Source organism: Ahaetulla prasina, chromosome 1 (genome assembly GCF_028640845.1).
Source record: "Ahaetulla prasina isolate Xishuangbanna chromosome 1, ASM2864084v1, whole genome shotgun sequence".
Lineage (NCBI taxonomy): Eukaryota > Metazoa > Chordata > Lepidosauria > Squamata > Colubridae > Ahaetulla > Ahaetulla prasina.
The window spans coordinates 57,712,484-57,727,861 of NC_080539.1; the positions used below are offsets into that span (position 1 = coordinate 57,712,484).

At 38.6% G+C, this 15,378-nt stretch overlaps 1 protein-coding gene across 1 annotated transcript in view; it reads left to right on the top strand.

Moving 5' to 3' along the window:
• The first annotated feature begins 217 nt into the window (after window positions 1-217).
• CENPF (centromere protein F) overlaps window positions 218-15,378 on the top strand; it is a 42,203-nt gene continuing 27,042 nt past the window's right edge. Inside the window, exons 1-8 of the mRNA XM_058165406.1 lie at window positions 218-327; window positions 2,534-2,714; window positions 4,537-4,733; window positions 6,848-6,957; window positions 7,105-7,196; window positions 7,859-8,156; window positions 9,911-10,113; window positions 14,528-14,644. Coding sequence (XP_058021389.1) covers window positions 2,553-2,714; window positions 4,537-4,733; window positions 6,848-6,957; window positions 7,105-7,196; window positions 7,859-8,156; window positions 9,911-10,113; window positions 14,528-14,644 — 1,179 coding nt within the window. The 5' untranslated portion in view covers window positions 218-327; window positions 2,534-2,552. The remainder of the gene's footprint in view (window positions 328-2,533; window positions 2,715-4,536; window positions 4,734-6,847; window positions 6,958-7,104; window positions 7,197-7,858; window positions 8,157-9,910; window positions 10,114-14,527; window positions 14,645-15,378) is intronic.

Genomic DNA, 15,378 nt, shown 5'->3' on the forward strand with positions numbered 1-15,378 from the left:
GTGCAATCCTATTGCAGAGGAGAAGTTGCAAGACTATGAGACGCGCTCCCAGCTCTCCTTTGCCTTCAGCCAATCATCTCTCACTTTTCGAATTGAGAGCCAATGAGATTTGAAAAACAATCCAGGCAGCGCGGTTCGGAGGATCCCTATTGGTTCAACCGAAGAACGCGAAGGCAATTATTTTCAATTGCTGACCAATCGTTCTCGGGTGGCTTCGGCTTTTCCGAGGACTCGAGGGAGAAAGTGGCAAATTTGAATGCGTAGCGGCGCTCGAGGAAAATAAAGTGAAAAATAATTTGGAGCGTTGCTGGATTCTTCGTGGGAAAGGTGAGGAATGAAGTCGTATTTCTCATAGAAAGATGCATTTAAGTTAGGATTGTTATTTTCTCTGCATTGTCAAGAGAAAAGTAGCGGGTGTGAATACTGATATGCTAAAAAACTGAAAATAGATAATATGTATGTGTCAGTCATTTGAGATAAGCCAATTCAAGAAACAAGCAGGGCAGGGATTCCAGGAATTATATTAATGTTAATGTGGAATCATACATCATTATAAAAGTCTGCCCAAATTTCTTTCTGTCCCATCTTATACTAAATAAAAGCAAGGGCTATTTAGAATTTCTTTTTCACAGTTTCCACTTTTTCAGGACCGCATTTCCTCCAAATTATCAACTAAGGGTTCACTCCTTCCTTCACCTCACGATAGTTTGCTACTCATGGAGACATGCAGATAGTTGTCAGGCTTCTGCAGTAATCTTAGATTACACAATCAAAAATTAATTTGATCGGAGGAAAATTAAGGTCAAAGAAGAAGAGAAATAGCATCACCAGGCCCTCGCACAGATATTTCGATCAATCAGCAGAACATAAGGATGGAACCTAGCATGGAAAAGAAGGAAATACACATTTATTAGAAGAGGGTAGACAAAGTTAATGAAAGATTGAAAGTAAGGGCTAGAAAAGTGTAGAAGATCTTACTGGAAGTTGGCGAAGAATTTTAGGAGCCAAGAAATATAGTCAGAATGGGCACAGAAGTAACATGTACCCTGTATTTGGTGCACTACTCTGATATTTAACTTGTATGCACACTTGACTGTTGAATAAAAATGTATTGCTACTTCTTGCATTTTCTTGGTTTATAAGAATCCACAATTGACCAGGCAAGATCTGAATAAAATCAGGTTTCAAAAAGGGCAAGAAGCTTTCAGTCATTCTATTATTGCATTATGTTGTGGAAAGCATACCTAAGATTACCTGATTAGGGAAAGACAGTTCCATGAACTTGGAAGGTGACGTTTGCATTTTATTTGGGTGGCCATATAAATGTTCTTAATTAAAATAAATATTGCTGTATATAGTGTAGGAAGTTAGGACCCATCCCCCTCCTAGAAGAATGAAATATTTTAGAAAACATTTAAAAGGCAGAATATATTTCCCTGGATGAGAAATGGAGAAACATGTTTTAAAGACAAAGCAGCTTCCTGACTCCCCCCACCTTTGTCAATGGGTCAGAGACAGAAACTCACTCCCCCAACCTTTGTCAATGGGTCAGAGGTAGAAACTCATTCTCCCCATCTTTGTCAATGGCACCATCATCTGCAACACAATAGGACCCACCTAGCAACAGAAACTCACCACATGACACCTGGGAAGATTACATCAGCCAGCAAGGCTAGCTAAGACCCCCACCCCCTGAGAGTCTGACAACCAATCAGGATACTCTTCTTGTGCCCCAGAAAGTTCAAAGCTCAGAAAAAGCATAAAGCCAGGGAGCGCACAGGATCTCATCCCTTTTCTGTTCAGGAACTCAAGCCATGTGATCCTGACCACCATTAAACCATCTTTCCAAGCAGCCTCCATGTTTCCAGTATCTTTGTTCCCACTTGGAACTGAACCCAGATGGATATTTCTTCCAACAATAGATCACTTCTACAGGTATTGAGACATTGTAGAAGTGCAATGCTTCCCTGAGTTAAGATTGTTTTAGGAGGTCTCTGGAGGTTTGTTAATGTTTTATAATATTACTATTTATAAATATGCAGGCAGAGCATAATCAATGTTGAACAATTCAGGGAAGCGGCTAACAAAACTCTTAGGAATACTATTTCCCCAAAAGAAAACTCTTTGCTTAAACTAATGCAAAATAATTGCAGAAAAGTAAAGAACTGACCCACGAAGATGGGAAAGGAAATAGGACAACAATCAGAATGCTTACCTAGCTATTTCTAGCAAAAGAAGAAACTGGAATAAAACCAAATGGAATTGCCTGTGCAAATAACATTCCAATGATCCTGCCTGTTACATAATCCAGACTTCCCTTCCTATCTGATTTCATTGGTAGCAGAATGGTAGCAGAATTTTGTATGAATCTTACTCAAAACTATAACCCATTTAGTTCAATGAGACTAATTCCTATGTAAACATGAATTCCTGTGTGATTTGAAACACATGTATCCTTCAATTTAGTCATGTAAGTATAATTTTAGACACTGAAAAACAATTTCTCCATTTTATAATTTCACTTATGTATTAGGAGTGTGAAATCTGGTGACATGAGCTGGGTTGTGGAAGAGTGGAAAGAGGGTCTTTCCACCAGAGTTCTTCAGAAAATTCATGATCTTGAAAGTCAAGTTGATAAATTTAAAAAGGAACGTCAGCAAAGGCAATTTCAGCTGGAATCTCTGGAGGCAGCTTTGGAAAAAGAGAAGCAGAAGGTATTATAATTACTGTATAGCACAGTGCTTTTTGAAAAAAATATCATCACATTTCTCATAAGTCCTGTGTTGATTCAAAGCTTGCATACTAAAAGCAGACAGGTTAGTGTTGTTTTTAGCATGTGTTTATTTCATAACTAGCTGTTACCTGAGGGGGAAAAAGTTCACCCAAAATGTTGCCCTTTATTCTTGGAGATTAAATAAAAGGGTAAAATTTAATTGAGTTTTCATAGGCCACAAACTGTTGGTGTCTTCATGTAGGGAAACAACAGGACATAATTCCAATTCCTTAACCATGTATTCCAGTATTTCTGTTTGGAAAAAGAAATACTTTCTATTAAAAGGAATGTTTCTTTTACATCAGGGGTGTCAAACTCACGTTGTCACGGTTGTGTCACGTGACATATCAGGACTTTCTCCCCCACCCACCCCTTTGCTGAAACAGGTGTGACACTTTTGGCCCATGGGCCGGGAGCTTGACAGCCCTATTTTAAATTAAAAGGATTGTTCCTTTTTGATCATGTTTTGTGTAGCTCCAGTTAAAAGTTAACTTGGTGTTCAAAAAAAAAAAAATGAACTCAATGTTTAAACTGGTCAAAGGTAACCCTTGGCTCATAAGTCATATGAGTGGGACAAAGATGAAAACTTTATTTGTTCAATTTCCTTGGATATAGTAATGGAAATGAATTCACATGCATTAAAAATTACACATTGTATACAACATTTAGGGATGTGGTGGCTCAGGGGCTAGGACGTTGAGCTTGTTGATCGAAAAGTCAGCAACTCGGCGGTTCGAATCCCTAGTGCTGCCGTGTAGTAGCTCCCGTTACTTGTCCCAGCTTCTGCCAATCTAGCAGTTTCGAAAGCACGTAAAAATGCAAGTAGAAAAAATAGAGACCACCTTTGGTGGGAAGGTAACAGCGTTCCGTGCGCCTTTGGCATTGAGTCATGCCAGCCACATGACCATGGAGACGTCTTCGGACAGTGCTGGCTCTTCGGCTTTGAAACGGAGATGAGCACCGTCCCCTAGAGTCGGCAATGACTAGCACATATGTGCGAGGGGAACCTTTACCTTACCTTATGCAACATTTGGAAGGCTTAAGGCCCAGAGCAAAAGGTTTATGGAGCCTTGAGATTATGGCTAAATATTTAGGAGCTGAGATAAGTACTATATAACATAGTTTTTTACTTTCATCTGATTTTTAAAACCAAAATGCTTAAGAAGACTCTGAGTGAGACTCTGATATTATGGAAGAGTAGTAGACCTGTTTAAATTTCCTTTCAGCATTGTTCATTTTTCATCCTATTGCTTGTCCCTATACTGTTTTATCTTAGTGGGGCGGGGGGAATACAGGGGGGTTATGTGATGGGAAAAGTAGCTTGGTACCTGGAGGGATGTGAAGGAATCTCTCTTTTTTCTCTAAACTTTTAGGTTAATATTTCTTTCTCTTTTTCTTATTTTAATTTGCAGAAAGAGAAATAGAGCTGTTTCATACCTGGGGTAGCTCTTAGGGACTCCAGCAGGCTGTTTTTGTGCCCAAAGATGGTTATCTATGCGATGAAATAGGAAAATTAGATAGCTATCTATTCTCTGTAACCACGTGAATCACATGTTATAAAAAAAACCTGAACCCTACTGTTACATTTCCATAAAATATAAGTCTACCAAAACTGGACAGCTACTAGTTGGCAACAAAGAGATGTACGCAGGTCCCCAATAGCCACTTTGCTACAGCCGAGATTGGTAGCCCTATGAAATAGGATCTTAAAGTCAGACTCTGTGGTTACATGTTCATGGATTCTTTATTATTCTTCTATTAAGGTCGGTAAGGAAAAAAATGAAGGTGCAATCTTGAAGAGAGAAAATCAGAATTTGATGGAACTTTGTGATAACCTAGAGAAAAACAGGCAGAAACTTTTTCATGAACTTCAGATGAAAGAATCACAAATTAACTTTCAAGAAGGACAGCTCATTTCGTGCAAGAAACAGGTTGAAAGTCTGGAGCAAGACCTTAAAAGGTGGACATCTTTTTAAAAGCAAGATAGTAAGTAAGGAATGGGTTGCACAGCTACATTAGCTAGCCAGCACCAAAACCATTGTCATTGTGTCTATAGCAATAGTGACAAAAGAAATTCCAAATCCAATCATATTCCATTAAAGGCACTTGGTTTGATTGGAACTGTATTCATTTAGAGGGCAAAGCTACTCATGCATCATAAAAAGTTAAAATACTTGGAAGCTTTTAACTTAGAACCTACTGTACTTTTCAGAGTATAAGACGCACTCCCCCCCCCCAAAAAAAAAGAGAGTAGAAATGCCTGTGTGTCTTATACAGCAAATGTTGCCGAAGCCCCACCCGCCAGCTCCCACCTCCCAGCAATTTACCTCCTTTCAGCAAACAGCCTGGCCAGCTTCAGCACAGCCTGATTTAGCATGAGCAACTGATTGGCAGTTGGATTGGCCTCCTGGAATACCTCCTATCAGTTGTTCTAGGCTGCGGGGATCACTGCTGACCATCGGCGCTGTCACTGTCCATCACCAGTGTCACCTATCGCCGCCTCTGCGTGCTTCTTTTTCGGTCTCTGTGCATCCCGTTTTCTGCTTCTGTGCATCCTGTTTTCGGATTGTTCCAGGCAGTGGGGATCAGTGGTGGGGATCCCCACTCCCTGGAACAGGCCGAAAGTGAGATGCACGGAGGCCGAAAATGGAACGCATGGAGGCCAAAAACAGGATGCACAGGCTGAAAATGGGGTGCGTGGAGGTGGTGATAGGTGACAGCACCGATGGGCAGCAGCAATCCCCACAGCCTGGAACAGCTGATAGGAGGTATTCCAGGAGGCTGATCCAACCGCCAATCAACTGCTCGTACTAAACAGGCTGTACTGAAGCTGATCTTGCTGTTTGCTGCAAGGAGGTAAATTGCTGGGAGGCAGAGGCAGATTTTTTTTTCTTGTTTTCCTCCCCAAAAGCTAGGTGCGTCTTATACTTCGGAGTGTCTTGTAGTCTGAAAAATATGGTATATAAAAAAGGAATATTATAACACTATTTAAAATTATACATGGTAAGAGGAAAGTGAAGAGAGACTTCTGTCTTTCTGATAATAGCTGCTTGTAGAATGAATCAAGACAAAAGGAGACACCAAATCCATCATTAATGTATTCAAATTGCTATAATAAGTTGGAATGATGGCCACCAATTTCTGCTGCTTTAAGAAATGGTTGGATAAATTGATGGAGGACAAAGCTATTAATGGATCCTGATTATGTTGGCTGTGTTTTCTTTCTAGTAGCAGTGACAATGTGCCTCTCAAGATCATTTTTGGGAAAACCAAAGCTGGAGGGTATTCTCTCCAACTTGTGGGCATTTCATAAGCATGTAGTTTACCACTTTGAATGGAATACTGATTAAATTGGCCTTTTTTCTAATGTAGGAAAGCTCTTTTGATGTTTTTTTAGTTACTAATGAATTACATAAAACAATACCCTTTTTTCAGCTTTGTTTTATTTTTGCAAATAGGAACATTTCCCTGGGAAATTATAGTATCCAATCTATCTAAAATTGGCACTGAAAAATTGGGGTTTAGCATCCCAAACTGAGCATTTTAATAAATAAAATAGTTTTTATAATCTGTATGAGTGTGTGTGTATGTATGTGTGTATGGATAGATAGATAGATAGATAGATAGATAGACAGACAGACAGACAGACAGACAGACAGACAGACAGACAGACAGACAACTTTGGTCTGGATCCATATTATAATGCAATGAAGGAAGGCAGTATTAAATTGCAAGCCTGTAATCTATATTTGAGGTGAAATAATATTGTCGTTTTCAGTGCTCCCACCAAGATTATTATTTTACCATTTCCTTGATTTTAAATACTTTCTGATAAAAAGGTTACATTGTTTATATTTTAAAGACATGTAGCCACAGTTTCCCCTTGAAACAGGAATGATTTCTGAGTAACCATACACAGAATTGCTCAGTAAGTTAGGTTGAAATTAATTTACACTGAATTCATTGGTACAAGTAATTTCCTAATGTGTTCCTTGAAATTCAGTCAGCTTAAATTCAGTCTTAAGTTGTTTTGTTGCTATCCTGAATTTCTATCCCTTTCATTAACAAAAATAGATACAAATCTGAACTGGAAAAACAACCAAAGACCTTTGGCAGTGGAGATACATCTTTTGAAAACACATCACAGAGAAGCGACACTGGTTCTCCAGCATCAATCTACAATGGTATAAGAGATATTTGTATATATGCATATTTTCCCCCTGGGGATCTTACGAATATAATTCTTTCTTTACTGAAAGCATCTCTATTCAATATCTTCATCCTTTTTACCGTAAAAGGTTTATTGTGACATTTTTGTTCAACATTAATAGATTCAAAAATCCAAGAGTGTCAAAGAAAATCCTGCCATGAAATTGAAGAAAGAAAACACCTGGAGGAAGAACCAAAGAGCATGGCAAGTCAAGTAAGACTTTAAAACCCTGTGTGGTATCTATATATACTAGCTGATTTGAAATAAGAATCGTATGATTCATAAATAATTTTAAAGTCAAGATTAGAGGTAATAATTGAATAACGTATCTTTGTTTGCTAGTGTTAGTGATCAATCATAGGTGACAATGCGTGGCTAATGATACACTTTTGTAATTTATAATAATAGAATCTTGAATTGATAAATTGTAAATTTATGAGAAGAATTTAATGGTCTAAATCAGGGGTCTCCAACCTTGGTCACTTTAAAACTTGTGGACTACAACTCCCAGAGGGAGTTGTAGTCCACAAGACTTAAAGTGATCAAGGTTGGAGACCCCTGGTCTAAATATCAATTTTATCACGTATCAGTTACATCCTTACCTAAGCAGAAAATAAATTCAGTTTTGTGAAGGAAGGTTGAGGATTTCTGCATGATTCAAAACATCTCTGTTGTATATTAACTGCTCTCTCATATCCAAAGTCTGGGAGAAAATGTTGGCCCTACTAAGGGGGATAGAATAGGATAGTGGGGGACTGTAGGTGACTTCAAGTCGTTCATATGTGAAAAACTAAAATCAAGTCTACAGTTGGTTGTTTCATTATCCTTTACTGAAGCATCTTCTTTATTAAGTCCATTTTCTCTCTTACTTTTAGACGAAAACTAATGCCTTGCATTCAGAAGGTAATATAACTCGCAGAGAAATTGCTCGGCACCAAGCTTCCTCATCTGTATTCTCATGGCAACAAGAACAAACTCCAAGTTACCCTTTGTCCAGCCATCGAGAAACTTCTCGTAGCAGTGGGTCAACCAAATCAAAATTTCCTTTGGAATCTGCAGGAACTCCTAGTCCTAATATTATAAAATTAACCAAGAAAGATTTCATCAATTGCAAGGTTGCCAACAGCAACCAGGATTCTTCAATCACTGAGGAACTGAAAACTCAGAACAAAGGTATTTTAAAAATATTAGAAGCAACTTATTCTTCATATATTTGACAATGCAATCATTTTTCTGCAATAGACAGCCACTTTGGCTAGCCGTTAAGGCACTAGGCTAGGAACTATGAGACTGTGATTTGTAATCCCACATTAGTCATGAAAGCTGGCTGGGTGACAAACTGGTTGGCAATTCCTGGCAATCAATGGATGAACACTTGGTTGATCTGAAAAAAAACAACACCAAAATGCTAGGAAGAAAAAAATACATTTTTTCTGCAATGCCACCATAATATTATCCAACTAACCCTTCCTTTTGCACATTTATAAGAGCAGAAGAGTGTACACGATTCCTTGAGCTCCATAGAATGGGCAGGACTCAAATTTCACACTTTTTGAAGGGAGAGTTGTTGTTGTTGTTGTTGTTGCGAAGTCGTGTCCGACCCATCGCGACCCCATGGATAACATTCCTCCAGGCCTTCCTGTCCTCTACCATCCTCTAGGGAGAGTATGAACATTTAAAATGGTAGAAAATAAAGCTTCAGAGTTTTAGGGGCTGCTTAGACCTGTAATACTCTCTTTCAAAATCATCTTTTCTCAAAACAATATTTTTTTGTCATTTTGAGTGGGACTAAAGGGCAGAATGGGGGCCTTAATCCTGTGTCCCTTAATTCCCCAGCACCAAAATAAATGGATCCAAAAATGTCAGCACGGTAAAGTCCTAATATCACCTGTTGCTGCACAATGGCACAATGGAAAGAAGAATCGTGTACACTCTTCTGTTGTCTTATGAATGCACAAAATGAAGGGTTAGTTGGATAATATTATGGTGGCAACCAAGCTGAAATTGATTATCCATGCCTAATTTGCTGCTAGACGATATGAACATTACAAAAAAGGTTATGATTTATACTGAGTATCAGAATAATAGTCTTGTCTAGGGCAGTGCTGGTGAACCTTTTCGGCACCAAATGCTGAAACGGGAGCACGTGGGCATGCGTGGTGGAGCACCAGAAACCAGAAAAGCAACTCCCCAGTGTGCATGCCAGGAGCACCGGAAACTGGAAAAGCAGTTCCCTGGCATGCATGCACGTGTTGGGAAACTGAGCTTCCAGTTTCTGGCATGCGCATGTGCACCAGTTGAGAGACTGGGATCTGCTCTTCCAGTTTCTGGCGCTCCCGCATGCACGAAGACCAGCCGGCCAGTGTGCATGTGCACTCCAGAACCTGGAAGAGAAACGGGCAACAGATGGCGTGCTCAGAGAGTTGGCTCTGCGTGCCCTTGCCAGCACACGTGTCATAGGTTCACCATCTTAAGAGAAAGGAAAGATTTCAAGCCAGAATTCGTAATGGAAAATATAATAACTGATGTATCATTTACACAGAAATAACACCCAGAGTTTTCCTTAGACGGAGTGGTTTTTCTTGGCTGAGATTATACTGGGCTTTTGGAAGAACATGTCACTGACCTTTGGCACAAGCTAGGACAAAAACTATTTTTGTTTGCATTTTCATTTAATTAGAACTAAATATAGTTAATAGGATCACTTTCCAATTGGGGATTCAATGATTTCCCCTTTTTTGATGTATTGTGGTCAAATCATAACATAATTTGGTAAGGATATTAAGAGGGCTTCTATATTCTGAGGGCCTTAAATTGGGTACCACTGCTCAGGAACAGTATAGAACCTGCCTCTGAAGCAATCCAAATCCAACATGTATCAAGGTATACTGTATTTATATTTTATGCATATAATTTTTTATATGTAGAGCTAAGATGCAGAATTCAGGAACTAGAAAATAAATTACAAATTCAGACACAAGACATGAAAGCCAAGGTAATGAAGCTTCAGGATACTCAGCTGCAAGTGGAAAAGATGCAGATGGAATTAACTGAAAAAGAGAAAACTCTGAACAAGGCTAGAAATGAAATAATTAAAATTAGTGTACAACTGGATCAAACGACTGATCAGGTAATGTGCTTTTTAAAATCTTGGAACCTTTTAAAATTCCAAAAACTGTTGTATGTATGGCAGACCAACGCTAATTGAGTTAAATATAACATAAATATGCTTGTCTGCATGAGCTGTGTCTCTTAGAGAGGACTTGCCTAAACTTACCCATAGAGTTTACACTGCTTGGTTTCCTAACCCTAATTGCTTTGAGGTGGGGAGAGGACCAATTTTTATACTGCACTTACACTGAATGATTGAAGATTGCTGTTTTGAATAATACTTGCAAATCTGTAAGGTAATGCCCATCAAGCTTGTACTTAGTGTTTGGGTTCTTTTTTCCAATATGTAGAACTGAGCATTTGCTGGTTGAGATTTGGAGTTGCCAAGTTTTAGACCAATCGGAAACAAAGTCAAGGTCATCTTGAAGGGTAGAAGTATTGTTAGTGGTATTCAGTAGTTTGACATCATCAGCAAAAAGAACACAATAACTTGAGATAAGGTCACAGAGATCATTTATGTATAGTATGAAGAGTGTTGGACCAAGAACACTACCTTGGGGAACGCCACTTTTGACAGGAACAGGATTTGATAAAGCGTTACCAATTTTGACCACTTGTTGTCTGTTTGACAGGAAGGCATTTATCCAATTGTGAAGAGGTCCTGAAATGCCATAGGATTTTAGTTTTAGGAGAAGTTTATCATGTACTACTGAGTCAAAAGCTTTGCAGAAGTCTATGTAGATTGCATCTATTGCTTTTCCTTGATCAAGGTTAGTAGTCCATATGTTTTTGCAGTGGAGAAATTGTAAGTTACATGATAATTTTTTTCTGAAACCAAATTGTTTATTAGAGAGTAGGTTGTTTGTTTCAAGGTGGAGTGTAATGGATTGGTTTATGATAGATTCCATTACTTTGCATGAGACACAACATAGAGAGATAGGTCTGTAATTTTCAACTAGGCTGGGATCTCCTTTTTTGAAGATAGGGATGACTGTGGCTAGAGACCAGAGTTTGGGAAGGGAACTAGTCGTGAAGGCTTTATTAAAGATTATGCTTAGGGGTTCTGCTATATTAATTGAAAGTTTTTTTAAAAAAGTATGTGCATAGTTCATCAGGTCCAATAGATAATGATGGTTTCAGGTTGTGAAGAGCTTTTTCAACATTATCTTCTGTGAAGTCTATATGTGTTAAGTCGTTGTTAACATTTTTTGTACGATTGAGGAATGTCGGATATGAGCCATCGCTGTTTACAAAGACTGAGCCGAAGAATGTGTTAAAGAGGTTTGCTTTAACTGTTTCATCAGTACATTCTTTGCCGTTTGATTCTTTTAGTGGTGGAATGGATCTTGTTTCTTTAAGTTTATTGTTTACAAAACTATAAAAAGCATGATTGGAATTAGTGCATAGAAGGTCTTCTTCTTGCTTGGTGTGGTAAATGTTACATTCAGTTTTTATTTGGTTGCAAATATTTCTGTAGCGGTTTTTGAAGTTTGCTACATAGCCCTTTTTGTTTCTTCTCCAGAGGGATTTTTTTTTTGATTGAAGCTTTTTTATTGATATGGGTAATTTTTATTTTTATTTTGGTGGTGATTTGTGGTATGTATAATTTGATGATTTTATTGATTACAAGTAGGAATACTTTATAGTGGTCTTCTGCAGTGATACAGGTTGAGAATAGATTTTGCCAGTTAAGAAATGAGAGATCATTGTTTGTAAGGTCATAGTTGGCTTTTTTAAAATTGTAGTTTGGGGTACTATTGTTATGACGATTTATGTTAGGGCATATATTTAGACAAAAGTCTATCATGCAGTGGTCACTGTTGGAAAAGGGTTATTTTACTTGTAGTCCATAAATTGTGTTCATGTTATTACAAAAGATGAGGTCGAGGCAGTTCTTGAGCCTGGTATTGTTAGTTATTAGTTGCTCAAGAGCTAGGTTTGTAACGGCGCTGTATATTATAGTATGGATTGGTTTGGTTGTACATTCATTTGTATTCCAGTTAATAGAAGGTAGATTTAAGTCACCCAGGAAGATGAGAGGATATGGGCAGGAGGTAGCCCATGTTAGTAGTGAGGTTAACGTATTTGCATGAGCGATGTTGTAGTCAGAGGCTCTGTAGCATAGTATGAATGTAAGTGTGGTGTTGGTGGACAGGTCGCATATAATAGTTTCAGGAAGAGAAAGTTTATGTGCAACTTGAATATTTTTTAAGTTCAGTGATTTTTTGTAAAAGATAGCTACTCCACCACCTCTGCGGTGTTCACGATCTGATCGAAGGACTTGATATTCTTTGTTTGAAATAATGGAGTCAGTGAGGGATAAGTTTAGCCATATTTCACACACAAATATGATATCAAATGTACCATTGTTTAATAAGAGGGTAAATTCAGCTAATTTGTTTACAACACTTCTTGCATTTATTAATTTACATTTGAGACCTGTAGTGTTTGGTGTAGGAGAGGTAAGGGGCATGCATACCTAGTTATGATTGGTAGTTGATTGAGGATTATTTGTAACAGGTGGTAGAAGGAAGGTTGGTTTAGCAATGAATGGTTGATCATTGGATGATTGGAGGTTTTGAATGGGTGGTTGAAGATTAGTAGGTTGATGGATGTTTTGATTTATAGATGGATGGATGCCTTGTTTGATGGATGGTTGAATGTTTTGATTGAATTGTGGTTGGGTGGATTTTCTTTTTATGCAGTCAGCACAGTAGTCAATGTAAAGGTTAGTTTCACCTTCTTCTTGCTGTCGTTTGAGCTCTGAACGAAGTTCACGGGATCTGATACGTTGTAGGAATGATAAGTCTGGTCTAGCTCTAAATTTGTTGTAGCTGAGGTTGTTTCTGGCAATTGTGTTTATAGTATAAATGAAATTTCTTTCGCTGGTTTCATTTTTGCATATGATTCTACAGAATTTAGGTGCTACTGAACCATCACTGTATTTGAATTCAGGTCCATCTCTGGAGACTTCGGTTATTTCCACTAGGGTCAAAGGTTGATAATTTGTAATTTGAAATGATGTTTCGTATTTTATCAATATCTGGTTCATTTGTAATATCTAGACCAAATAATATAGCATTTTGTCGCTTTTTTTCTCTCTCAATTGTATCTCTTACTAGTATTGTTACGTTGTTTGGTTGATTGGTAGATGCTTGTGGTTTAGTTTGTATACAAGGCAATGTTTGTTGATTTGGGAGATGTTTTTGATCAGTTGTGTTTCCATTTATTTTAGTTATAATTTTATTTTCAAGGTTTGTGAAACGTGCATCAAGTTGAGCATCAAGGTATGCTAGTAATTTTTTTTCTAAGTTTGATAGAATGGTGTCAAGTTGTGCATCAAGGTGTGCTAGTAATTTTTTTTCTAAGTTTGATTGAATGGTGTTAATGACAGTTTTTTCAATGTTTGATAAAATAGAGTTAGTGATAGTTTTTTGTAAGTTAGCTTGAATAGATTCGATGATATTTTGTTGAGATTTTATAAATGTATCCATGTTTAGTGTATTATCAGATGTAGGATAATTACAGTTATGACATAATTTTGATTCGTATTGGTCATTATTTGCAGTTGCATCTATTGATCGAGAGCGTTTTGTATTTTTGTATTTTATTATTTATTATTATATTATTATTTATAATAATATTATTAAATAATAATATTTATTATTATTTTATTATTTATTATTATTTTGATTAGGTCCTAGTTCTCTGCATTAGCTATCACATCACTCTGGCTATTTTTTCTTAACTACCAGATGAGTACCAGAAACATTTCCCATCTGTTGTGACGTAGGCTTACTGAGTCATTACAATACACAATTAGTCCCAAAAAATCTATTTTATTGTAACAGCTGAGAATTCTTTTCATTCCCAGCTGAGTCCCAATTAGTTGGAAAACACGTCCTTCAGAAGAAGTCCTTCGGGATAATCACCAACCTTTTTCTTCTTTGACACCCTACCAAAGGCCTAACTTGGCAAAGCCCCACGGAGTTCAGAAATAAACAAGAGATGCCGACTGGAAACAGAGTTAGCAACGTTGCTTTCCTGCAAAAGGTCCAAGTGCCTTTGTTTCTTTTTTAGGCCTTATGGAAGGGGCAATCATATCCTGTCCTTACTCCTGAGTCATCCCTTTTGCTTTAGCTGCTCTTGCCTTCTGGCAGCTGTGCACATGTGTGCACTAGGAACATGCTCCTCCTGTTCCTCTGCCTCTCTGCTGTCCGACTCTGGAGACTCCAGAGTCCATGCATCACTCCCAGATGGCCCTGGCCCCATCTCTGCCTCCGAGGTGGAGCCCTCATCCAGGCCTTCCCCAGACTCCAGGACTGGCTCATGTTCCTCCCCAGCTTCCTCACTGTCTGACTCAGCTGCCAACTCCGCAGGCTGCTGGTGGACCACAACACCATCCATATTACCTTTACATTCTCTCTTTATAGCTTACAGCAAAGGAGAAAAAGTTCAGAGGACTCTCAAATGAGCTAAACTGTCAGAAGCAAAATTTTGAAAGTGTGCAGTGTGTTTTACAACAGAAGATTAAGGACAAGGACCAAGAGGTGAGGTGCTACATTATAGTTACAGGTAGTGCTTCTTACAATCATTTGTGTAACAATGGTTCAAAGTTATGATGACCTTGGGAAAGGTGAGTCACAACCTGTTGTGACCCAGGTTCCTGGACTCGGACTCCTGGAGGACGATGATTCAGAAAGTGAGGAGGAACTGGTAAGGCCTGCTTCCCCTGGGCCCTCTCCCTCCCTGGCACCCACCCAGGAGGAGGAGGAGAGGCTAGTAAGGCCTGATTCCCCCGGGCCTTCTTCTGATTTGGCAACACCCCAAGAACAATCTTGACTTGATGCAAGACTGCGCAGATGTGACCGGCGCGCGCAGCAGAGGAGGCATTGGGACAAAGTCAAAGAATGATGAGTCACGGATGAGTCACAGGGGCTATAAAGCAGGAGGCGGAACTTCCTGGCTTTTTGTCTTGGACAAAGCAGTGAATTTGCGCGGGCAAATTGTTTCAATGGAGGAAAGAATATATTCATAAGTAACTCTGGCCTTATCTATAATTTCCTGGTTATCTCCAGAGACTTGGCAGGCGCGTGGGTAGACATGGCCAAACATCTTTGTGCCAGAGGAATCCAGCCTAATCCAGCCATTTATATAAATAAATTTGAAAAGGAGGCCTTTGACTGACTCTTTGTTGGGAGTATTGGGAGAGGGAAACAGAACACAACCTGTATTTATGACTATTGTACCACCACCATGGTCCTGTGATCACAATTCAGACACT